Source organism: Condylostylus longicornis, unplaced genomic scaffold, assembly GCF_029603195.1.
Source record: "Condylostylus longicornis isolate FDR11 unplaced genomic scaffold, ASM2960319v2 ptg000011l, whole genome shotgun sequence".
Lineage (NCBI taxonomy): Eukaryota > Metazoa > Arthropoda > Insecta > Diptera > Dolichopodidae > Condylostylus > Condylostylus longicornis.
In genome coordinates, this window is record NW_026577980.1 from 3,520,869 (window position 1) to 3,545,407 (window position 24,539).

At 23.6% G+C, this 24,539-nt stretch overlaps 4 protein-coding genes across 7 annotated transcripts; 3 read left to right on the top strand and 1 right to left on the bottom strand.

Annotated features, from left to right (window-relative positions):
* Window positions 1-1,925: 1,925 nt before the first annotated feature.
* Window positions 1,926-5,149, top strand: LOC129619256 (WD repeat-containing protein CG11141). 2 transcript variants are annotated; one of them, XM_055534418.1, is made up of 6 exons: window positions 1,926-2,310; window positions 2,439-2,723; window positions 2,861-3,464; window positions 3,520-4,000; window positions 4,054-4,604; window positions 5,080-5,149. In XM_055534418.1, exons 1-6 carry the CDS (start codon window positions 2,098-2,100, stop codon window positions 5,085-5,087), a joined length of 2,142 nt encoding a protein of 713 aa, XP_055390393.1. In that variant the 5' UTR covers window positions 1,926-2,097; the 3' UTR covers window positions 5,088-5,149. The 2 variants fall into 2 exon arrangements, with proteins under 2 accessions (XP_055390393.1, XP_055390392.1); XM_055534417.1 differs by lacking the exon at window positions 5,080-5,149 and having other exon boundaries at window positions 4,054-4,952.
* Window positions 5,150-6,716: 1,567 nt separating this feature from the next.
* LOC129619236 (inositol-3-phosphate synthase) lies at window positions 6,717-13,537 on the top strand. Its single transcript, XM_055534381.1, has 6 exons — window positions 6,717-6,857; window positions 11,278-11,563; window positions 11,644-12,056; window positions 12,147-12,389; window positions 12,462-12,956; window positions 13,020-13,537. Exons 1-6 carry the CDS (start codon window positions 6,741-6,743, stop codon window positions 13,146-13,148), a joined length of 1,683 nt encoding a protein of 560 aa, XP_055390356.1. The 5' UTR covers window positions 6,717-6,740; the 3' UTR covers window positions 13,149-13,537.
* Window positions 13,538-17,487: 3,950 nt separating this feature from the next.
* Window positions 17,488-24,241, top strand: LOC129619280 (uncharacterized). 3 transcript variants are annotated; one of them, XM_055534455.1, is made up of 5 exons: window positions 17,488-17,576; window positions 20,966-21,334; window positions 23,380-23,607; window positions 23,677-23,829; window positions 23,912-24,241. In XM_055534455.1, exons 1-5 carry the CDS (start codon window positions 17,553-17,555, stop codon window positions 24,239-24,241), a joined length of 1,104 nt encoding a protein of 367 aa, XP_055390430.1. In that variant the 5' UTR covers window positions 17,488-17,552. The 3 variants fall into 3 exon arrangements, with proteins under 3 accessions (XP_055390430.1, XP_055390432.1, XP_055390431.1); XM_055534457.1 differs by lacking the exon at window positions 17,488-17,576 and adding an exon at window positions 18,719-18,913; XM_055534456.1 differs by lacking the exon at window positions 17,488-17,576 and adding an exon at window positions 19,980-20,253.
* LOC129619279 (uncharacterized) lies at window positions 21,452-23,199 on the bottom strand. Its single transcript, XM_055534454.1, has 7 exons — window positions 23,015-23,199; window positions 22,579-22,954; window positions 22,458-22,523; window positions 22,294-22,390; window positions 22,021-22,231; window positions 21,803-21,961; window positions 21,452-21,747 (listed from the first exon to the last, which is right to left on the bottom strand). Exons 1-7 carry the CDS (start codon window positions 23,064-23,066, stop codon window positions 21,575-21,577), a joined length of 1,134 nt encoding a protein of 377 aa, XP_055390429.1. The 5' UTR covers window positions 23,067-23,199; the 3' UTR covers window positions 21,452-21,574.
* Window positions 24,242-24,539: the final 298 nt, after the last annotated feature.

Here is a 24,539-nt window from a genome sequence, read left to right on the forward strand (position 1 = left end):
TTATCAAACTCAAAGTTTTGGGTTTTGAAAGAGCTACATTGATTAGATTGAGTTTCCAAGGGCATTTCTTCAAAGGAGCTCTCTTTTGAAGTTCCAGGAAGTTTTCTTCGTTTAAATCTTTCGTTCATTGTAATCTGTAATAATTACCATGTTTAAATGTTAAAAAAAGGCCACGACAAATTTTGTAAACATGTAATTAAAATACTTACACAATGTAGGTACCTATTTATAATTAGATATACAATTAGTAGCTATGAGTAGGTGTGTACAAACATACTTCAATAGATTACTTATCGGTAAATACTTGCACAGCCCCTAGGTCCTTTAAAAATTATGTAGTCGATTCTCACTTGAGTTTTTGAAAAGTTTATACACATGCATAAATACCGTCAATTATAATATACTAGCATACCTACTTATCAATTACAGTTATACTTTGCTATGCTAAATAAAATAGTATAACTGTAAGTTATAAATTGTGATTCCCCGATTTATGTACTTAAAAAAGAATCGTAAATGATCAGTTGTATTACATTTAAAATATGCACAGTTTAATTATCTGTGTACTTAAATATGTACATATACATAAGTACATAGATACATATATGTACATATTATAAAAATATCAATACTTCATACACATTTACTCATAATATACTATACACACACAATACCAATTATAATATTGCGCATATCACGATGCACATACATATGTCTGTACTTATGTACATATGTATAATATGTATATCATATTTAAATAGATATTAAACATATGTTTGCATGTTTATAACTATATACATTAGAACACTTTTTACAATTAACAAATTAACGATATCATTTATTAAGATTAAACTTGAGATTAAATTATTTTTAATTAAAAAATAAAATTCAGAATTATTTTTAATTACAATTGCGCACACTTCTATAATGTTATGTTCTTCGAACTAAATAATTTGCATTACTAAATTTTGTATTGTTTTTGTGTACAGCCTAGCTATAGATAACAGCTGAACTACACTACAATCGATAATAAAAACTAGTAACGTAACGGTATGATCGTTTTTTATTCGCATGCAAAAAAATAAAGAAAAAAGTTGCCAGCGGTTAATTTTTGTTAACTAATATAAAATCTTTAAAAATGGCATATTATTGACATTTATAAATAATATTCAAAAGTAATTGTTCATGATTTAAGAAATTTCAATGTAAATAAATACGAACTGATCAACTCGCATCATAGGATCAACGAAAGATTTATAAAATAATGCTTTGAAAACTAGATTATATAATTAAAGGAATTATGAAGTTATAATTAAAAGTAAATTTAATAGCCCTTTATATTATTGCACTGATTAAATGCAGCTGTTAATTTGCGTGTTGAAGTTCAAATTTTGCGATTAAATCGGTTGGGGTCATTGTTGGAGTTTTTAGCACCATTGTGTTTTTTTAGCGTCATTTTTAACTCAGAGCACTTTCACCAAGTTTTTAACCCTTTCTTTCTATAGCTGTAAGATGTCATATCAAGCTAAAAACAGTACACTTAACATTATAATATTAAAAATCATGAATATAAACTATAATATTCACTATTATCGTGTCAACATTGGCGTTTCAAACAATTTATCAATTGATGATTACAATTTTTACTGATCCCAAGATAGCACTTTCTAATTTGTACACATTATAATACAAACACGTTATACTCGTAGATGGGTAAATTAACATAGTTTTAATTGAAAATAGCCACACACATAACGTACACCACTAATCAAAAGTACAATTTTGTTTTTCAAATTCAGCATATTGAATTATGGAGAACATTTTTTATTACATAACTTTTTTTATTAAACAGCTTGGTAATACTAAAAATTTATTGTCGATAACGATAATTTTGACAACTTGCAAGTGCCACTTGTCTTGTCACTAATAAAGTTTTTATTTTAATAACCTTATTTCAGCAATATAAATTATATTTAAAATGTAAACAACTAAATTGTTTTCATTTATAAAATTGAAAAATAGATTTAAGCCGGCTCTTATAATAAAATTGTATAATATATAAATATTGTGGGCAAGAGTGTATTAGTTATAAGTGAAATGGAAAACAATGTTGTACATAACTTGCGTGAATGGGCACCTTTAACAGTTCTGGAAAAAATTCCTACAAGCGTATTGCACGGTTTTTTTCCCAATGATTTGAACATTACTTGCATAGATGCAATTTCAGAATTTCTGGCACTAGGCACTGATGATGGTTTAATTTTTTGGTATAATCGAAATAATTCGGAATTTCAAAGATTGCGAATAGAAGTGAGTATGAATAACAATCTAAATAAATACATAAGTAGGTGCAGTGTACATAATATAGATAAGTTATTGCAGTATCAAAAAAATGTAATCGTATGAATATTACAAATTCTAATTTTATTATATTTTAGGTTTCCTCGCCTATTACATGCATAAAAATTGTATCTTCAGTTGAATATATGATAGCTTCTGGAACCCGAAACGATCAAGTCACAATTTTCCAAATACAAAAGGAAATTCCTCCAGACTTGAAATTGTCTGCTCCTATAGCTAGATCAAAACCTATTCAAAGATATACAGTTAAAGATTTACACAAAGCATCAATTACATGCTTGGAATGGTCAAAAAACGGGATGAAGTTGTTTTCAGCTGATAAAAGTGGCATTGTAGTTTTGACAGAATTTGATTACCAAAATGTAAATATGTACATTTATTTAAAATTTATATTTTTAAACTATGTGTTTAATTTATATTTTTAATCTGTTTATAAAAAATTTATACTTTATACATGTATATATATATGTATAAACATATATTTTTATTTATCACACAGAATGCCGCAAAATCTACTGAAATATTAAATGAACGATATAGCGTCATTCAACTGAGTTTATTTCAATCTTATTTATTAGTTTCCACTCTTCAAAGAGCTGTCGTGTGTGAGGTGGACAGATCAAAAAACAGTAGTGAATGGCGGATTTCACAAATTGGTAAAACGGATCGAAAAGCTTTAGGTGAATTTGGTGCTGCCTTTAAGGTCGAAGACTTGAAGCCTCCAAACATCATAGCTTGCCGTCCTGGGTTTCGATTTTGGTTAGCCAATTGCGAGGGAATCGTTGAAAAAACATTTATTTTTAAGGATGCCCCATTAATAAGACCTACATGGGAAATTCCGCTTTTGAATCCTAATCGAAAAAGCACAAATATTCGTTTGAAAAATTTTACACGAATTTATCCATATTTAAAAAAATTTTTTATTACCAATGACGACGTTTCTCTATATATTTTAAATTTAGAAGAATTGAAAATTGAAGCAATTGCAAGAAACTTTAGAAATATTGTAGATTATGCTATTTGTGGTAACGAAATATTTGTGCTTGAAGGTGGTAGAAGTTTAATTCGCCTAAGTAACAAACCAGAACCCCCAAATCACAAAGGTATTTTTAAAAAATTAAAATAAAAAATAATTTATAATCATCCTTATAATTTTAGCTACTATCATTTTTAACCCACTCCTTCCACCACCAATTCCTCATATGGGTATATTTGAAGCTCCAATTGAGTTCACCGAAGATGAAAATATAATAGGCGCAGAAGAATGTTTTGAACTACCACCAATGGAACCAATAAATTTAGACATTCAAATACAAACTCATATTAATTCACCTGATACTGAAACTAAAAAATTAGTAGAAGAAAATCACAAGAGAATTGAAATTTTACAAAAAATAGGCCAGGAAGCTTTTGAAAAAGAAATTCTTTTTCAGAGTGCAAAAAAGAATAAAATGATTTCAAATCAGAAAACGAAGAAAAGTAAATTAAATAACGCAGAAGGAATAATAGAAATTGGTTGTACAGCTATGGAAATATTTAAAAAAGAAGACCCTAATTTAGCTACCTTAATAAATAATTCTAAAAAAGAAGTTGTGGAATACGATGAGAAGCCAAAAGAAAATTTATGGTTTGACACAATGTAAGTTATTTGTTAAACATATCTGAAATATTATGTCATTAATTTTTCTGTAGGACACAAATAAACGATGATTATATAGAAAATTTAAAAAGTGAACAAACCGCAAATAGTATTGATGAAATTTCAGAACTAGCTTTAGAAAAGCCATTACTTCAAAGGGATGAGCCTAAATTACAGTTACCCCAGTGGCCACCACTAAATTATCCTATTTCAACATTAAATATGGATCCGACAGTTTCTTCTGATTGTTTAACAAATGAATCTGTAAGATTGGTAACTGAAAAAATTGAGTTATTAGAAAATGAACATGATAGTGATGAAACATCAGTAAATATAAATAATGAATTGTCCTTGATCCAGTCAGATAAAATTACTAGTACGCAAGACTTAAAGATTGATCAAAATGTTCAAATAACAAACCTAAACAATTTACCAGCACAATTAGGAGGAAGAGGTAACCTGGTAGAAATTAACAAAGATATGCTTGATGATTTGAAAATTCCCCCAATTTTTAATTCCCAAAATGAAAACTTCCAAAATCAGTTTGATACAGGAGGTTCAGATTCTAATGGATCGCATAGTGAATGGGAATTTGTTAATGATGGTAATAAGAATGTTGATTCTGGTGTTAAAAATATTAATAATTGAAAATTTTGTTCAATTATATACACATGTAGAAAAGTTTATGCTATTTAAACTCTATTAAAATATGCTAATTTTTTAGATTTTTTTTGTTTTTATAAAATATTTGAATTTCTCATAGAAAAGCTTCTGGTAATTTAAATAATAATTATTAAAAAATAAAAATATTTTTCGTTATAAGATTTGTAGATCACTAGAATGTTATGTATAATTAATACTATATATGCTAAATGGATTTTAGTATACTATTTAAAAGTATGATATTGATAAGTTAGGGCATTTAAAGCATTTTCTAATTGCGTATACATATTTCATTAACCATTTTTGATTTAAATTAAGTTTAAATTAATGTAAAGTATTGTCTATTACTTTTTGTTTCAATGTAATAAATCGAAATAATCTGATGTCAAATAAGTTATTAAATTTATTTATTTCAGATTTTTAAAATTCAATTAACAAACAGTTAAATGATACGCAACTTCCAAAAGAAAAAATATTGTAAGCTTTATAAATATGAAATTGTGTTTAACAAAGACTGTTTTTTTTTTTTTTTTACAAAAATTTCAATAAAACAGTCAAGTATTGTAAATTAAATGAATGTATTAATGTATAGAAAATTATTTAAAAAGTAAATATGTTTGATTGATTTATTTCAAATGCAAATATATTATTTAAAAAAATTATGAATTCTTTAATTCCTTAAAAATTAAAATGCGCCTTCTTATGATAAGTTCATATTAAATACCTCAAAGATATATTTAATTTATCTTCTTATTTTTGAAACTTTATTTTAAAATTGATGAGGTATGAGTAAAAGAATATTGATTTAATTTAGTTTTTAATTACATATTACATAGTTTCCTTTAAAATTGAAATTAAAAAATAATTATTTTATTGTAACAACACTTGCAAAAATAATATGCAGTATAATACATATTATATAAATAAAAAATTAATACTCGTAGGTTCTACAAACTTAAGAAAGTTTACAAATTAAAAAATTAAATAGAGATTTGAAAATTTGCATATAAACTACATTAATGGCGATTTTCAATAATTTAGTTTTGACGTAGGTCTTTCTTAATATAAAGCATGTTCGATAAATCCAAACTGAAAAATCTGCAAAAAATAACAAGTTCGAAAATTACAGTTCTGCAAATTAAAAGTTGAAATTTTTAGGTTTTTTCTTTTTATAACAATTGGTAAAAAATTTTCTATTAAAAAAAGAGCATATAATAGAAAAATCTTGCGTATTGAAGAATTGAGCATATTTTACAAATCTGTTAAAGTAAAATATTAAATTTCTGTAAATTTGTAATGAAAACCCTTAATTTAGAACTGTCAGTGCATGTCCCTATATTATCAAAACTCAGCAAATTTATCTGAACGACGATTTTTCAAATATTTTCATAATATTTTAAAATTTAAAGCAAACGGTTGTATGTACATATTTTTAAATAACATATACATATATCATTTAATATACATAGATACGTTTGTATGCGCTTTTTCTTCATGAATCTAATGCATTATTAATACCTCTAAGCCATTCATTAGATACCTTAATATTGTATGGTTATTGCTTTTTTTAAATGCATAAATAATTAGAGTTGAACTTTAAAATTGTATTTTTATTTCACCTATTTACTAATTATTGTCTATATATGTATGTATGGTCAACATTACTTTTCTCTCTGAATATAAGACCGGGTTCATTTATATACCTATTATATACTTACTACTTTCTTTTTCTTTATTCAGCAAAATAAATTCTGTATGAGAAGAATTTTTTTTTTTTAAAGAATCATTCATATTGAATTTCAACTACCGACAAAGCGGACGGAAAAATTTTCGAACGAATAGAAAATATTTTATTTATTAAATAAAAAGGAATACAGGATAATTTAGTTAAGTAATAAAAAACAAAAAAAAAAGTTTCTTAGAAAATTGCTTGTTTGTTATTAAGGTTAAATCGATAAATGTGCGTTGTAGACATTTGCAATTAAAAAAAATTATTTTTAAAGTAAATTAAAAAATAATTAAGAAAATTTTTTAAAACGTAAATCTGTAAGGTGTAAAAATAATTAGAAAGGATACAATGTCAGAATTATTACAAATTAATTCTTCAAATTTATTGAAAACTAATGATTATATAGAAGCAGATTATTGTTATCAAACTTCACAAGTACATCGGCTTTCAAATGGAAAATTAAAGGTAATTATACCATTTATTTGGATAATTTAATTTTGTTAATTAAAATCGTTTATCATAATTTAATTATGAATATATTGTACGTATGAGCTGTTTTTTAAATATCTACGTATTATTTTTCTTTCATACATTATTATATATATGTTAATTATATACATACATTAAATATTTAATTAAATTTAACTGAAAAATCAATAATTTTTAAAAATAGCTCGGAAATATTTAATTTGTTATATAAAATGTGTAAATGTATGTATGTAATTAATGGTAAAGGTAAACATACATATATTATTATAAAATATAATATATATTGTTATACATATTGTTTATACATATAGTTTATTATACATTTATACCTCTGTACTGTTACATTTTTACTCTGTTATACCAAATATGTATAACAGAGTTATTATTATTTCTCTGGACAGTCTGACCGTAACCAAATGCATTTTTCGTTATTATTCATTTTATGGAAAATTTTTGTATTAATTTTTATTCTTATACAAATTATTTGCTTATTATATTTTTTAAATATTTGAAATATATAACAAATATTCTTTGTTTTTAGTACAGATATGTATGTATATATATGTACATATTAGTGTAATTAAAGTAAAATTATCAATACCAAGGTTTACGGTAATTTTTTTTAGAAATCTTTTATTTTCCGTTCCGATTCTTTCCGTTTTAAGAAATTTACATACTTTTTTTTCAATTACAAAAATATATACATATTTATGTAGATATATTTTTATACAAAACATATGTATATAATCATTTACATACCCGTTTGCACGTATATAATATAAAAACACTTGTTCATTGTTATATGAATACCAGGTACATAAAAACGTACAATTAAAAAAAAAATATACATACCTATAAGTTTTCAGCATGCGTTTTAAAAAATTTCATAAATTTTTAAATTGCTGAATATGAAAAGGAATACTGTTTATACATAATATTCATATACATACATATTTCGGTGTTTATATACTATATAATAAATCTTAATCAGATGATTTTATATTTTGTTTTCTTGTCGATATAATATAATAAGTATAAGTATCAGTGCAGTATAATATATAATAAATAGTAAACAATGTATAACAAACAATGTATATAAATTTTAATATTACATACATATGCTAATTATAACCATAATACATATCGTTTATTAATAATGAAGTTCAAGATCAAGCTATTTTTTATCTATAACTATATAATAATATAAATACTATTACTATACATATATTAAGTTATACATGGATGATTTTTTCATTTGTGTTTGTTGAAAAATGCTTTACAATTTTGTTAAGGAATATGTAAAAAAATTTATGCATCTTAAGGTCTTGAATATGCAGTAAAATATAACAAAATTCAAGTCTAAAACTAATTTGATTTATTCAGCAATCAAAACTCTGTATTGTTAAACAAACCAAATTTCTGTTAAATATAAATTTTGGTAAGCATCCTGAATTTTAAATTATACTATTGTATATACAAAAATAATATTAAATTCTAAATGTAAATTTTATATTTTATTATTATATACAAGATAAATTGAGTAACTATTCAAAGAGTAGTTAACAGTTATAATGTTAGATATTTATAAAGAATTTTTTTTAAAAATAAAAATACTAAAATTAGTAATTTATATAAAAATATAAAATTTATTGATAAATCTACAACAATATAACAAATAAAATATAAATAATATACAATTAGGGCCTACTCGCTTATTCAATCAAATTATAATTGTATTGCAGAATAAAACAAATTGACGTTATTAAGATTTACATTTTGGGGTTGGATGTCCAACTACTTATTGTGACTTCAAAATTTCAATAAACATATATTGTTACCTGACTCTACATAATTAAGCAATAACGGCTTATAAATACTGTATTATGTGGGGTTTTGTATCAAAAATAATATAAAAATTTTATACAAATTCAATTTAATATTCAGCACCTATATACGAGTATGTAGCCTAATATAATCCTTAACTTAAATATTATATAAATAAGTACAACATTATTAAAAACAAATATTATTGCCCATATAATTAATAAAATAATAAAATTAAATAAAAAAGATTTATTGATAACAAAACAATTAAATAAAATGAAATTTTTTAATCAAAAATTTCTTCAGTAATTTTTGTATATTCATTTTGCATTTGATTATAACATTTATTAATTAATAAATTAATATTATCTTCAGTTTTAAATTCTATATTTGTTGGTATTTCTGGTAATATACTAATAATTGCTCGATTTCTTATTATCTTATTATTATTAGATTTTAAGAAACGATAATGTGAAAATACAATTGGTTGTATTGAACATTGACTTTTAATTGCTGTATGAAAAGCACCTTTTTTAAATTGTTGAATTTTTTCTTGTAATGTTCTTGTACCTTCTGGGAATATTAAAAGTTTATAATTTTTATCACGTATTTCAATAACTTCTTCATCTAATTTATTATATGCTTTATTATGTTTTTTACGATCAATAAATAATATTCCTGATAACCAAAACATTATACCCAAAAAAGGATAATACAATAATGATTTTTTTGCAACAATTCTTATTGGTCCCAAAATTGGATATACATATGCTAATAATAACATATCTAATGAACTTTGATGATTTATAATAACAACAGCACCCTGTTCCATTCTTATGATATTTTCTTTACCGCGAACATCAATTTTAAATCCTAAAAATTCACCAAATAATCTTATTACAAGAAATGGAATCCTACAATAATAACATAATATATGTATGTACATAATTAAAAATACCAATTACATACCATGACTACAGAATTGCAATAAAACTGTATTGCTAAACAATTCAGCAATTTAAATTGATAAGCTGAATTTTGTATTAATGCGGTATTACTGCAATTTTGAAGTTAACAATATTTCAAAATTTAATAATGTACTTACAATAAGTTTTTATAATTTTTTGGTCGAAATATCATAAATGGTGAAGTTACAAATGCAATAACAAAAAATAATAATTCAATTAAATTGACTTTAATTGAATTCGATATTCGATGTAAATTAATTTTAATTAGAAATAATATTAAAAATAAAAATATTAATATTAATTTTAAATAATATATAATATAATAAAAATAATCCATTATTATTAATTATATTATTAAAAAATCTAATTATATCAAAGTAAAATTTTTATTCTTAAAAAATTATCAGAACTATATTTTGTTTATGTTGTGTTAAACGTTTAAATGCATGGGAAATACTAATATTTATTTAAAAAAAAAATTAAGAAAATTATAAGAATACCATATACATATGTACAATTTGAGCATATGGGCATTAATATAGATTAAAATATTGTTTTATTATTGACAAAAATAATTATAATCAGAAATACTAGTATAGTTGTTGAGATATAAACAAAATATATTGTACAATATCTTATCGCTCTACATGCGATTAAAAATTTAAAAGATTTCTTGAATATAGAGAAAAAGAGAGAATTAAAATAAACAACTTTTATAATAAATATTTTGCTTATAATATTCTTGAAGAAATTTAAAACAATTTTAATGAAAATATGCTATATAGTACTTTTAATTTTAAATACCAAACATTCGGACCGGTACGCTTATGACTCTAATGTATACGCATTTCAAATTTGTATATAGAAAAAACAATGATTATACATACATATATAAAAGTAGGTACTCTCACTTTTCATATCAAATGCATGTAATACGAACAAAATTAAAAAAATAAACAGTAATTTTCAAACTTCTATTTAAGAAATTTAATCAAATAATTCTTAAAAAGTACAGTAGTCCTCTCTCCTACGTTCACTTATTCAGTATTATTTCACTTATTATAATTCTCTTCTTTCGATATTATTTTCTCACCGTATTTCTTTCCAAATAAAATTTTAAAAAATTTGTTCATTTTAATTTTTTCCCCTGGAATGTAATTTCGCTCATCGTAAAAAATTTTCAGTGCACAAAATTACGTTATAGGAGGAATTACTGTAAAATTATAAGCAGTACTATTGCAAATCTGACATAATTAACACTGCATAAATGACAATGTCAAAAACTATTATGTTTGCGTATGAGTAGGCAAACCGGAAAAAAAACCTAAAAAATATTTTTTTTGAATCACACACAAAATAAGTAAAATGTTATTTTATTAAAGGATTCGAAATATAAAAATGTTTCCGAAAAACCACAAGATACTTATTTGGCAGCCTAATATATTTTTCCAAAATATGCCTGTCCAAAAAATAGAGACTGTTTTACTGTACTCGTAAAAACTAATTGCTCTAATTTACTTTAATTTTAAAATTAAAGTAAATTAATAAAACCAAAAAAGTAAATCAAAAAAATACAATCACATTAATTTGCTTCTTAATTTCAGGTTGAGCCAAACAATATTAATCTTAAAATTCGTACTAATACAAAACTTCCCAAATTGGGAGTTATGTTAGTTGGATGGGGCGGTAATAATGGATCTACTCTAACAGCTGCTTTAGAAGCAAATCGTAGAAAATTGGAATGGTCAACTAGAACTGGTGTTCAAAAATCTAATTGGTATGGATCCATAACACAATCATCAACTGTATTTTTAGGAAGTGATGAAAATGGTAAAGATGTTTATATTCCCATGAATCAACTAGTTCCTATGATATCTCCAGATAATATAAGTAAGATAAAAAAAAATATTTACATACATAATTACGTTTTTATATGCGCCTAAAATATATTTATAAATTTGTTTTAATAGTTATCGATGGCTGGGATATAAGTTCTTTAAATATTGCTGAAGCAATGAAACGTGCTCAAGTTTTAGATATTAATTTACAAGATCAAGTTTATAAAGATTTGGAAAAATTTCAACCACGTCCATCTATATACGATCCAGATTTTATTGCTGCAAATCAATCTGATCGTGCAGACAATATAATTGGTGGAACAAAATTTGAGCAATTTGAAAAAATTCGATCTGATATTAGAGATTTTAAAAATTCAAGTGGTGTTGATAAAGTAATTATATTATGGACAGCAAATACTGAAAGATTTTGTGATATAAGAAATGGGTTAAATACAACATCTGAAGAATTATTTAAATCTTTAAAAAGTAATGATCCAGAAATTTCTCCTTCGACCATGTTTGCAATGGCTGCAATTGCCGAAAAGGTGATGTTTTTATTATATTAGTTTTCATGAAATATAAAAAAATGCTAAAAGAACAATTAAAATTTAATAAAAAATTTTTGTTATATACAGTGTACCTACATAAATGGTTCACCTCAAAATACTTTTGTTCCCGGAGTCATTGAATACGCTGAAAAATCTGGAGTTCATATTGCTGGTGATGATTTCAAATCAGGTCAAACTAAATTAAAATCAGTTCTAGTTGATTTCCTTGTTGGAGCAGGCATTAAACCAGTATCGATTGTTAGTTATAATCATTTGGGTAATAATGATGGAAAAAATTTATCAGCACCACAAACTTTTAGATCAAAAGAAGTAAATATAAAAAAATATGTCTATTAATTATAATAAATTTAATTTACTTACATATTTACTATACAATTTTAGATCTCTAAAAGTAATGTTGTTGATGATATGGTCAAATCAAATAATATTCTTTATAATAAAAATGAGCATCCAGATCATGTTGTTGTTATTAAATATGTTCCTTATGTTGGTGATAGCAAACGTGCTATGGATGAATATACAAGTCAAATTATGATGGGTGGACATAATACATTAGTTATTCATAATACATGTGAAGATTCGCTTTTAGCGGTTCCCTTAATTCTTGATTTATTAATATTGGGTGAACTTTGTTCAAGAATTTCAATTAAACGTAAACCAAATAATTATAATCATGATATTATCAAAGATGAAAATGAAGAATGGAAATCATTTGAATCAGTATTGTCATTATTAAGTTATATGTGTAAAGCACCTTTAGTTCCAAATGGTGCTCAAATTGTAAATTCATTATTTCGCCAGCGAGCTGCAATTGAAAATATTTTAAGAGCATGTATTGGTTTACCACCAAATTCACATATGCAACTAGAACAAAGGGTATAAATTTGAATTTGTTTCTTGTTATAAGAAAAAAGAAATTTAAATTATATTTTTTTTTAGTTTCCATCCGGAATATTTATTGATAATTATGATCATGATGATGATGAAAAAGAGCAACCACCTAAGAAGAGGCAGAAGCATGTTAATGGTTGTAGTAATGGTGCTAAAAATGATGATATTCTTAATTAATTTAATCAATTAATATAAATAGCTGTGAGATCATTATGTAGAAAGAAATAAAATGGAATTTGCATTTCAAAAGGCACAAAATCTTGCTTTCAAATCTTAAGTCTTAAAATTGCATTTATATATAGAGAGGATATTAAATAATTTTGGCTGCTAATAAAAATTATAGATAATCATTAAATTAAAAAAAAAATAGAGCCCATATTTGCATTTTCCATTTTTAAATCTTATCCCATCGGCTTTATACAAGAATTTAAAATCCCTATTAATGTTATATACATTTATGATCAGATAAAAACTGAATATTAAACATATGTAAATAATTATATATGTATTTCTATCTATATGTTTATTAAATTTTTAAATGTTTTGAACAAATTTTATGAAATATATATATATATCTATTTTTGTAGCCTATAAAACTATAATTTTGTTTTATTAAAATTATTTCAAATATTAAAATATATAATAAAAACTTTTAGGTATGTTCAACCCATACTCTTTGGTTCGATAAACCGTACTATATTAATAATATGGAATGTGAACATTAAATATAATTCTGAGATTCAATAAACGAAGTTTTGGTTTTTTAACAATTCACAAAACAAATTCCAAAGTCAAATGGACTAATTTGTGGACTAATAAAATGGAATGAAGATTTTTTTTATAATTTCGGTTTTTTGGATTTATAATACGTATATATACTTATAAAATATGAATATAGATTACTTACATTATGATTATATAAATACAATTTTCGTAGATATTTATTTCTTCAAATTTATGGCTATATTTTATAATTTCTACATGATAAGATTATAATGTATAACCTTTTTAAAATTTTGCATGTTACACATACACAAAAATGTACTTAAATTTTTGATAGTGTCCTATTAAAAGTGTAGACATGATGGAAATACAAAGTATAGGCTATAGCTTTTACCTTTGTTTATTAATTTCCAATTGAAACCGCAGCACTCTATTTAAAGGAATGCTCCCGACTATTAGTTTGTGGTGTGGAACTTCATGAATACTTTATAATTTTTTGAAAATATTGTAGATATTGGAATTCTTTTTGTCAACATAATAACTTTCTAATATAAAAGTTATAAATTATACATTTATTATTATTTTAAAATTCACAATCTATGTAGGTCTAAATTTTTCGTAGATAACAATGTATACATATATGTCGAATTTACATAAACTTAAGTTCATTTTTAAAAATTTATTGTAAAAAAAAAATTTAAATGAAGGTTAACCCAGCAACTCTCAACAAAATTTTTTAACCACAAAATTAAAATTTTTAGTACGCGACAAAAATCACAAAATTTAATTACTAAGAATGTTCCAAAATTTTAAATTTAATATATCAAATATTCTCGATGGGCTACATTTTCATTTACATAACTACATTATTGTACCTATGCATATATTCAGATTTCTGGTTTATACAAGACCCTTAAGAGAACCGTTATACACGACCACGAGTCTTATACTATTCTATTATTCTATTCTATTATCTAAAATTTATTAATCACCAAAATTTTTTAAAAATGTGTTAGCAGTGAAATAAAATTTAATTTTTTAAGTAAAATCCAAGCTCCAGTCAGTAATTATAAATTATACATATGTATAACATTAGTTGCGCTTTATTTTAACTGTTAAAGTTTAATGTGTATAACACTTTTAAATATATCGCCCTGCATTAAATTGTATGGTTATGAAAGTTATGTAGAATTTAAGCATATTTATTCAAATAGATGGCGGTATTCTATTTATAAAATGCTTCCAACTATATTGGGCAGATATTTTTAACTGTTATACATCTTTTAATAGAACACAAGTATTAAACGGATAAATTATTAATTTATTTAAGAGTAAATAGAGTTAAAATTTTAATTTATTATTATAATAATTTCCTCTTCAAATTTAAGAAATATCAGAGAGAACACGCCATAGAGTCTATACTTCTGTTAATTTTCAATAAAGTTGTACTAAACTTGAAATGAAATTCATAATATTTTCATAATTATTTATAAAAGAACACAATATTATTACAAATGTATGTGTATATAATTACGTATTTGGAAATTATTACAATTTTTTAAGGGATATATACAAAACCGATATACCATAAAAATTATAGTTTTAGATATGAATCAATATACGCTTATATATCAACATATACTACATACATACATATTATATAAGCGTGTATAATATGTTTTCACTTTTTATTTTTAAGTACTTACACTAGATTATCTAGACTTTATCAAGACAATTACATTGTATAATATTTTGTTGATATTATCGGTACTGAGCGAAAAATTCACAATTATTTATTTATTTTTTGCTTTCTTAACCCTATAATGTAATTGATTTAGTTAGCAAATTAAGAAAACAAAAATTTGCTAAGTTTTCAAAATGTAAGTATGAAACATTTTTAAGGACCACCAATGCAATTCACTATCATTATATGTATACATTTACAGATTGTATATAACAATTTATCAGAAATCAAATTAATTACTGTAGGTTAAAAATATTCTGTTCATTTTGATATTAATCAATTGGTTTTATTTTAGAAAAAATTATAACAGAATGAAATTTTGTTTACATAATAAAATTGTGAATGAAAATATTGTTTGCATAACATTGCATGCACTAGTATAACTCTTTTAGTAACGGTGTACATATATATATATATATATAATACATATGTCCAATATATTTATGTATATACATATATGTACACGGAATGCATTATATCGGAATAATGTGTTTTCAGAAATAAAGCGAGATCATTTCAAATATGTACAACGATCGCATAATAACAATTTCAGTATAATAAATGTAAAATTTTTTATCAGATAAATTTAATAATTACAATTAAAAATTTGTTACACTTGTTAATAAATATTGAATTATTTGACTAAAATTAAAAAAAATTACTCAAACTTATTGGATAAATTTTTTATTTTATTATAACAATTTTAAGATAAATGTAGAATGTGAGTTAAATAAAGTGAATTTTATTTTAATATTTTAAAATTAAAATTAAAAAATATTAAAAATTTGAAATTAATTTTAAAAATTTCTTGTGTATATTTGTGAAAAATAAATGAATTTTTCAAATAAATGAATGAAAATTAAAATGAATTGCTATGAGTGAATTTTAAGTGAAATTTGAATATATAAGAATGAATTAAAATGAATTCTTTCATTTTTGCATATTGTAGTCGCGACTTATGCCGCTAGATTAATTCTATAATTGTAATGAAGTGATATTTTCTCATTAAACACAATGGAAGAAAAATATTATTGATTAAATCTAAATGTTATACAATATAAAATAAAGTGAAATTTAAAAATTCTTTAATCAAATTAAAAAATATTTGAATATAAAATTTAAATTTTCAAATTAATTCATATAAGGGTACCAACTGCGTTTTAAATTACAAACATGTATGTATATGTATAATCCATAACTGTTATACAAAACATGCATAACTGTTATACAAAATAGTCTAATATTTATTTTTTAAAAATTTTCTAATCTAATATAGTACTGGTATAGGAAAATTATAATAAATATAGAGAAATTAAAATAGTACTCAAGTGGTTTAGAATTCTCACTTCATAAATCATCAGAATTATAAAGGATTAAAGCAGAGTTAAGCAATTTTAAAAAAAAAAATATTAAAGCAAAGTGTGGTACAATATTAAACACTTATTTAGAAAATTTCTGTTTGGAATGTGAAATATAAAAGATGGTCAAAAAAAAAGAGAGAATATTTGCTTGGAAGGCATATGGTTAGGCATTAAATGAGAAAATATTTGTCTCTTTAGATTTTCCACTACTCATTAAAATTAACTTATATACTGCATATAAACTTTATGTTATCTATTATAATATAAATAATATTGCTCAATTTATATTCATGATAACATGAAACCTTCGATACTGATCATTTTGCACAAATTTTATATAAAACACCTTAATGGCGTGGAAGATCGCGTGCATATTTGCAATATAAATTAAAAAAATATATATATACATATATGTATATAAACACTTGTTGAGGCAATGTTTATTTTTTAATAATGAAATTGTAAATTTAAAATATTCCATATATGATAAAATCTGACATTATTTTTTTATAATAACAAATAATTGTAAATTTTATTTACAAGTTCAAACAATTTGTTTTTGCAAAGTTTAAATAATAATTCCGTACACGCAACGATGGGGGGGGGGGGTTATTAGTGTATTTAATTTTAAACCGTATTTACTACAAATTTTCAAATATTTTAAGCAGAAATATTGCATTTTTTACAGACAAAATATTGTTGCATATGATTAGGCACAAGTAATTGATTTTCAACACTGTAACCGTAAGCAGAATGTTTTGGTTGGTATTGGCATTGGTAACTATAAAAATTTTTTTAAAAGGACATTCTCAATATATTTGAAATTGAAATTGTGAAATTATGAAATTGCGTACATTATGAAAAATTAATCAATATAAAAGTAATTTATAAAATTATTTTCTATTTTATTTATTGGATGTATTATTACTTTATTATCATTAATTTTACATGCTAACATAATATTATTTTTTATGATATTATGGTTTTATGTTAAATATTACAATATATTGAGTTGAGTCGAAATTTTACCAAAAAAACAAATTCGATAAGATAAGAAATATTTTAATTTTTGTAAAGTGTTTGTTCTCAAGTAAAATAATTGAGTGAGTACCTATATTTATTTTCAATTGGAAGGTTTTTTCATTATCATGTTAACTATACACAATTACCATAATTCATAACTTTAATTCATTATACAAAATTGATAACTTTTATTTATAAATAAACAAATAATTTCACTTATAAAATGCCTTTGTAATTAAGGAGAGTACAATATGTTCTTAGAGAATGTATACAGGATGAAATTTAGTTTGGAGAAATTCCGACAGAAATATTGAAGGTGCTTATTAATGAAAATTAATTTTTTGAATTGAGGGGCTCAGAATCAAAGTAGCCTAACACTCACTCACTTACAAATTTTAATGTAAATTTAAATTAATTTTATATTCGGCAATTAAAATTATGTTATTGAATTAATTTATTTTTTTGTATTCTATATGAGTTATTCGATATAAAGCTTTGTACTCTATATTTTATTCAGCAATTAAAATTGCATTTGAATAAACGTTCATTGTCAATTTTACTATATTCAACAGTAAAGTATATGCTGCTGAATAAAATAAATTCACCATAATTATTTTACACTTCAGACCCATATCGAATATTTTCGTGACAATATGTAGATCTCGCACAATTATGTAAGTATATAAATATACAATATATGTATGTTTACATACACCTAGATTTATTTATATTTATTTTATGTTATCGAATATCTATTAAATGTATTAATATTTGTTAAGATAACACGTACATTGATACAATATTCAAAATATGAAAAACTAATAAAAATTATAGAAAAAAAAAAAACATTTAAATACGTAGATAGAAAAATCTTATCAAACATGTGTAACACCTGTAAATAGATTCATCGTTTACTGTTCCAAAATTGGTGTAATAAGGTACATATGCGTATATATATATATATATGTATGTGTGTAAAAAAATTTTGTGAAACATTAATTTAGGTTTTGATTATATTTGAGATCATGTTGCCAGCATAAATTGTTCAAATTCAATTAAGAAGCGAAACATATCTACTAAACATTGGCACCGTATGTATTGTGAATTTACACTGATAATTTTAAAATTTCATTAAATGTAAGCTATAATTACAGATAAGATGTAATAGGTAAAATATGGTATGAATTATTTAATTCAATATTTAAATAAAAAAAATGTTATCTTATTGAGATATTATGGAAACGTGCACCTTTATGTGCATAAATAATAAAATAGTTTATGTATGATTAAAATTATTGTGTATTCAAAAGAAAATTTTGAAATTAAATTTGTAATTTCGTTTATAATGCACAGATGTATTGAATATTGATCATAACATTGAAAAATAATTAGTCAAATCAATTATTATAGATAATTTCAATTTATTTATACAATTAGAAAAATTTTATTTAGATTGTCACCATTAACACGGTTTCTGATACAAGCACAATTCAGTTTATATGAATTGTAATATTGTTCTAATATGAATCAATACAGTTTTACTTCAATTTTGAAGTCAATGCTTAGCTCAACAATATATCCCGGCATATTTTCTATTTTAAACATTTAAACTAGAAAAATATAGCCATGATCGTGATCCGAATGCTGTACAAATAATATGAATACAAGACTAAAGTCAGTTACAGGCATTTGATACAATTGGAAACAGCCACAAACTGCGGGGTTCTTTGAATATAACATTCTGGATGATCTTTAATATTATATAATATAATTTTCATTAATAGCTAATTTTTAGATAGAAATAAAATTGTCACATTCGTCATTATAATAAATATACATGTGTATGTATATCTTCGTATCTGAAGTACCTACCCAGATATATTTTAAAATCATTATATTTATAGCCCGTCCGTTGTCCCATATGTATTATATTTAATTGATATGATTACACATTTTACTATATTTTAAATAGAAAATTTGATTTTTGATTATTTTTTTTTGTACTATAGATATTTTATTCATGTATGTATATTTGATATCAAGGAAATAAAAAAAAAAAAAACAAAATTTTAATTAATAAACAGTTTGAATCTATTGGAACACCAAAAAAAAACCTGTAAGATTAAACTATATATTTATTATGATGACGATAAATATTATTAATAGTAAAAATATTTGTAAAGTATAATAGATAATCATTATCAAGTAAAAAAATAGTATTAATTTTTACCATAATAAAAAATTAAATAGTTACCGGCAATATTTTGAACGAATTGTTCGGATAACATTTACGCGATACGCGGAAAATAGACCTAAGCGATTCTATCATTTAAATATATATTCCATATTCAACACAAAGGCTATTTCTATCAGTTATTACCTCATTTATAATCAGTGTACAATTACTACGCCTATAGATAATATTATATAGGTATTAATCAATTATTACTAATATTTTTATAAGTTTTTTTGAATATATTTCAATTGTTAAGTCAAATCAAATGTTTAAAATAAAAAATAGCATCAGATTTTAATACAAAATTATAATTTTCACGTTAAATCTAGTTGTTGTCTATAGTGTGTAACATTTACAATACAGAGTTGCAATTTAACATGACGTTGCAACAAAATAAAATTAATTTTAATGTATAATTATTTTGAAATTTTATTTAAATTGTATAAAATCTGCATAAAATTTGGATATAGGAAGATAATAAGTGATAATCAAGTATTTGAATTTTGTTATTAGTATAACAAAAATATTATTTAAGGTCCTTAATTTTAAACATTCATATTTGTTCTATAAATTATTTATATGTATATGGCATTCAACAAATAAACTCGGTCACAATATTTCGTAAAAATCCAAAAATATTTTAATTTATAAAATAATTATCTATTTTTTTTCTATTAAATATGATTATTATTAAATACTTAATTTAATAATGACGACGATATTATGATTTTCATAATAAAATCACAAACTGATTAGATTAATGTGGCGGCGTCACCGAAATTTATTAAAATTTTGATTTATTGATAGCACGAATTAAAGATATATATATTTTTTTTAATATTTTTAAAAAATTATTTTTATCAACTCTATGCATAATCTAATTTATCAAAATAATAATAAATTACAGAAAAAAATGGATACAATATCAACAGATTCAAAACAGATTATTATAAAATATCGTAATAATAATTATGATATAACCGAATTTATACATAAGCATCCAGGTGGTATTAATACACTTAAAGGAATAACAGCAAATACAGATATAACTAAGAGATTTTTAAATGCACCACCACATTCTGATGCTGCCATGTACCTTATGAACGAATATAAAATTAATATGGAAAATAAAATGAAAAATGGTTATAAAAATGGAACTAAAAATTGTATAAAAGAAAATAATATGAGCATAAATGATATACCAAATAATATAAGTAATGGTCATGTACATAATAATAATCACAATAATGATATAATATTAGATGAAAGTATGGAGGTAAGAGTTAATAAAATTTATAACAAAATTATTCATATACATATTAATATAATACAATTTATTAATACAATAATTAAATAATAGTTTCACAAATAATTTTTAATTTTATTTTTTTTTCCTAATTGACTCAATTACAAAATAATTTTATATATTTATTAATATCTATCTATTATAATCATATAGTTAATATTCTTGGACGGAATGTATTAGTTGCAAATTTTAATATTAAAATTTTTGTCTCTAAGCGTCCGCTGTTTGTGGACACTTTATATATATTTTTGATTTTTGATAAAATCGTATTTTATTTTCCAAATCTACAAGATCTCTTTCAATTTCATTTTTTCTATTTTTAACTCTTAGTGTTACACTTGTCATTGGCAATCGATTCAGTTCATTTACCAAATATTGAAATCCTTAAAAAAAAAATCAATCAGTATGAAACTTAAATTTTTATTAATTCTATTTTACCTTTTTGTAAAACTTCAAGATTTTCTAATCTAGTTTTTTCATCTAAAAGTGTATAACCTTCCGGGCAATCTGGATCCCGTTCCATTTCTTTAATTCTCTGTAACTCTTTTTCACGTTTTTCTTTTTCCAGATATTTTGGTAACTTAAGATCGCTACGACCTTCAATAAATGCTATAAAATAAATAAACTATTTACTTTCTTAAAAACGGTTTAATTACCGGTATTAGTGCTCGACATAATTGAACGAGCACTTTTCTTTTTCCCAATAGCAGAACTTTTTACAGAAATTTCATCATCTAATTTCAGTTGATTAAATTTTTCATTCCAATTTGCTGAATTTGGTACCTCGTGATACGGTTTCGTATAATCAACTTTGTCTTTGCAAAGAAAAGGATTAGATGCAGATTCAAGCCTTTGATCACGACCGTTCTAAATTAAAATTTTTTAAATAGGAAGTTATTATGTTAACCATAAATTTGACATTTTTGTACCATCATTCTCTGAAAACTTCGTCCCGAATCGATTTCAATTCCATCTAATTCAATATGTTTTTCTGGATCAATTAAATTTTCTTCCACATTTATATCCCTGAAATTAAAAACACAATCAGAATAATTTTTATATTACATTTCTAAATAAAATTAAAATAACAAACTTTAATTCGTCACTATCAACATCATTTTGGTCATTGTTTTCTATTGATATTGGAAATTCTTTTGGACTAAAATAAAAATGGGTTAGAAATAACCGGCATTTAAAAATTAATACAATCAAACCTTTCTTTAGGTTTAAAATTTATATCTTCTGGATAGTAATCTGTTTGAACTTCCTTATCAATTGAAGTAGTTGACTTAGCGCTTGTTGGAGGTGATTTCAATTTCGAACCACAAGTACATTCAGTATGAATTTTTGTAGAACGTGAATGATTAGATTTTGATCTTCTTACGGAATTCACATTACTCATATTACTCATAGGAGTAGAGTTAGATGTTCTGGTTGTACTTCTTGTAAGTCGTTCATGTATTTTGTGTCTTCGTTTTTCTGTTTCTTCTTGCTGCTCGATTTCTTTTTGTTTCCGGGTTTTTATATCCTTCTGTAAATCTCTAATTTTAATTTTATTCTCGAGCAAAAAATTTCGCTTATATTCTCTTCCTGTAAGTAAGAAAGCTTAAATTCTTTTACTTTTTTCTATTATTAATTTTAAATTTTTACTTATTTCTGGGAAAATATCCTTTAAAGTAGTTATTTTTCTGTGCGCTGACATTGCGGGATTTAGTAAATTTTTTATAAGTAATGTTTCAATATTATCAAAAAAATATTTAATTCTGAAAAAATTTCATTTTAAAAACATAAACAAAAAGTTTGTTTAAAAAAAATCGCACAAAAATAGGATTAAAAATGAAAAGAAAAAAATCCTGTTTGTTTGTTTACAAATTTCGTTGTTCTTTTCGTCGAATTCACAATAGAAAATAAATTTTTAAAAATTTGTACTATTCACAATTATTTAATTTTTAACGAAAGATTTTTTTTTTTTGGTTTTGGTCCAATCTTAATAACATATTTTTGATATTTTTCAGCACCTAGTTGATTGGTCAAAGCCTATGTTGAGACAAATAGTTAATATAGCGGAATGTTATGATGAATGGGTTCACAAACCAGTTGATAGACCATTACGACTTTTTGGGCCATGGTATTTAGAAATGTTGACCAAAACTCCTTGGTGGCTGGTTCCATCATTTTGGGTTCCAAGTATTATATATATTCTTTATTCAGAAATTTCAACTAAACGGAACACTTCGTTAAATGTAAGCGTATCTAATTGTCTTTGGTTTTTGAAATTTTAAAATAACAACCAGCTTTTTTTTATATTTTAGAACAGCACAGTTTTATTTTATTGTATAACAGGTGTATTTCTATGGACTTTAATTGAATATGTTTTACATCGCTGGGTCTTCCATATAAAGGTTTCACCAGGAAATAAAAAATTATGTATATTTCACTTTTTATTACATGGATTACACCATAAGGTTAGCGAGCATTTATTGAAATTTTTTTTTATTTCAATAACGGTGTAACATGAATTATTGCTTATTTTAACTATATTTATAGGTTCCATTCGATCCATATCGTTTAGTTTTTCCGCCCATTCCTGCTGTCATTTTGGCATCAATTTTGTATCTTCCAGTTATTGCAATATTTCCATTTCCAAGAATAGTGTTAAGTGGAGGCTTATTTGGATATTTATGTTATGATATGATGCATTATTACTTGCATTACGGTAATCCAAAATTTTTTCACATGTATCAGATGAAGAGATACCATTATCAGCATCATTTTGCACATCAAGATATTGGGTTTGGTATTACAAGTCCAATATGGGATATTGTTTTTAGAACTAGAATATACTTAAGGCGATTAAAATTTATGATAAAATGGTGAATTTAATATAAAGATGTCTTATTTATAATCATGTACAAATAATATTTTATACTTTGTAAATTAAACGTGAAAATCGAAGCCATTAATTTTATTTTAGACTACTGAAGCAAAATTATTTCTATGAAAATCAGTTTAATTTTTCAATAAGTGGAAAATAACGTAGCTTGTGTATGAAAGAGTAATGCTTTCGTCAACAAACTTGAAGTGCCCTTTAGTTAAAGATATATGTTTGTGGCCGAGCGTAACCAAAAAAATTTTTTTAATTTCCAAAAGCAATTTAGAGTTGTTGCAAACAATT

Bases quoted from the DNA above. Each gene is read 5' to 3' on its own strand.
- LOC129619256 (XM_055534417.1), top strand. From the start codon at position 2,098: ATGGAAAACAATGTTGTACATAACTTGCGTGAATGGGCACCTTTAACA. The intron at 2,311-2,438 runs GTGAGTATGAAT...ATTATATTTTAG, and splicing joins TTCAAAGATTGCGAATAGAA to GTTTCCTCGCCTATTACATG. The intron at 2,724-2,860 runs GTAAATATGTAC...TTTATCACACAG, and splicing joins CAGAATTTGATTACCAAAAT to AATGCCGCAAAATCTACTGA.
- LOC129619236 (XM_055534381.1), top strand. From the start codon at position 6,741: ATGTCAGAATTATTACAAATTAATTCTTCAAATTTATTGAAAACTAAT. The intron at 6,858-11,277 runs GTAATTATACCA...TCTTAATTTCAG, and splicing joins TTTCAAATGGAAAATTAAAG to GTTGAGCCAAACAATATTAA. The intron at 12,957-13,019 runs GTATAAATTTGA...ATTTTTTTTTAG, and splicing joins ATATGCAACTAGAACAAAGG to TTTCCATCCGGAATATTTAT.
- LOC129619280 (XM_055534455.1), top strand. From the start codon at position 17,553: ATGTTTTGGTTGGTATTGGCATTG. The intron at 17,577-20,965 runs GTAACTATAAAA...AATAAATTACAG, and splicing joins TTTGGTTGGTATTGGCATTG to AAAAAAATGGATACAATATC. The intron at 23,608-23,676 runs GTAAGCGTATCT...TTTATATTTTAG, and splicing joins AACGGAACACTTCGTTAAAT to AACAGCACAGTTTTATTTTA.
- LOC129619279 (XM_055534454.1), bottom strand. From the start codon at position 23,066: ATGTCAGCGCACAGAAAAATAACTACTTTAAAGGATATTTTCCCAGAA. The intron at 22,524-22,578 runs GTTTGATTGTAT...TTTTTATTTTAG, and splicing joins AATTTTAAACCTAAAGAAAG to TCCAAAAGAATTTCCAATAT. The intron at 21,748-21,802 runs GTAAAATAGAAT...TTTTTTTTTAAG, and splicing joins TCTTGAAGTTTTACAAAAAG to GATTTCAATATTTGGTAAAT.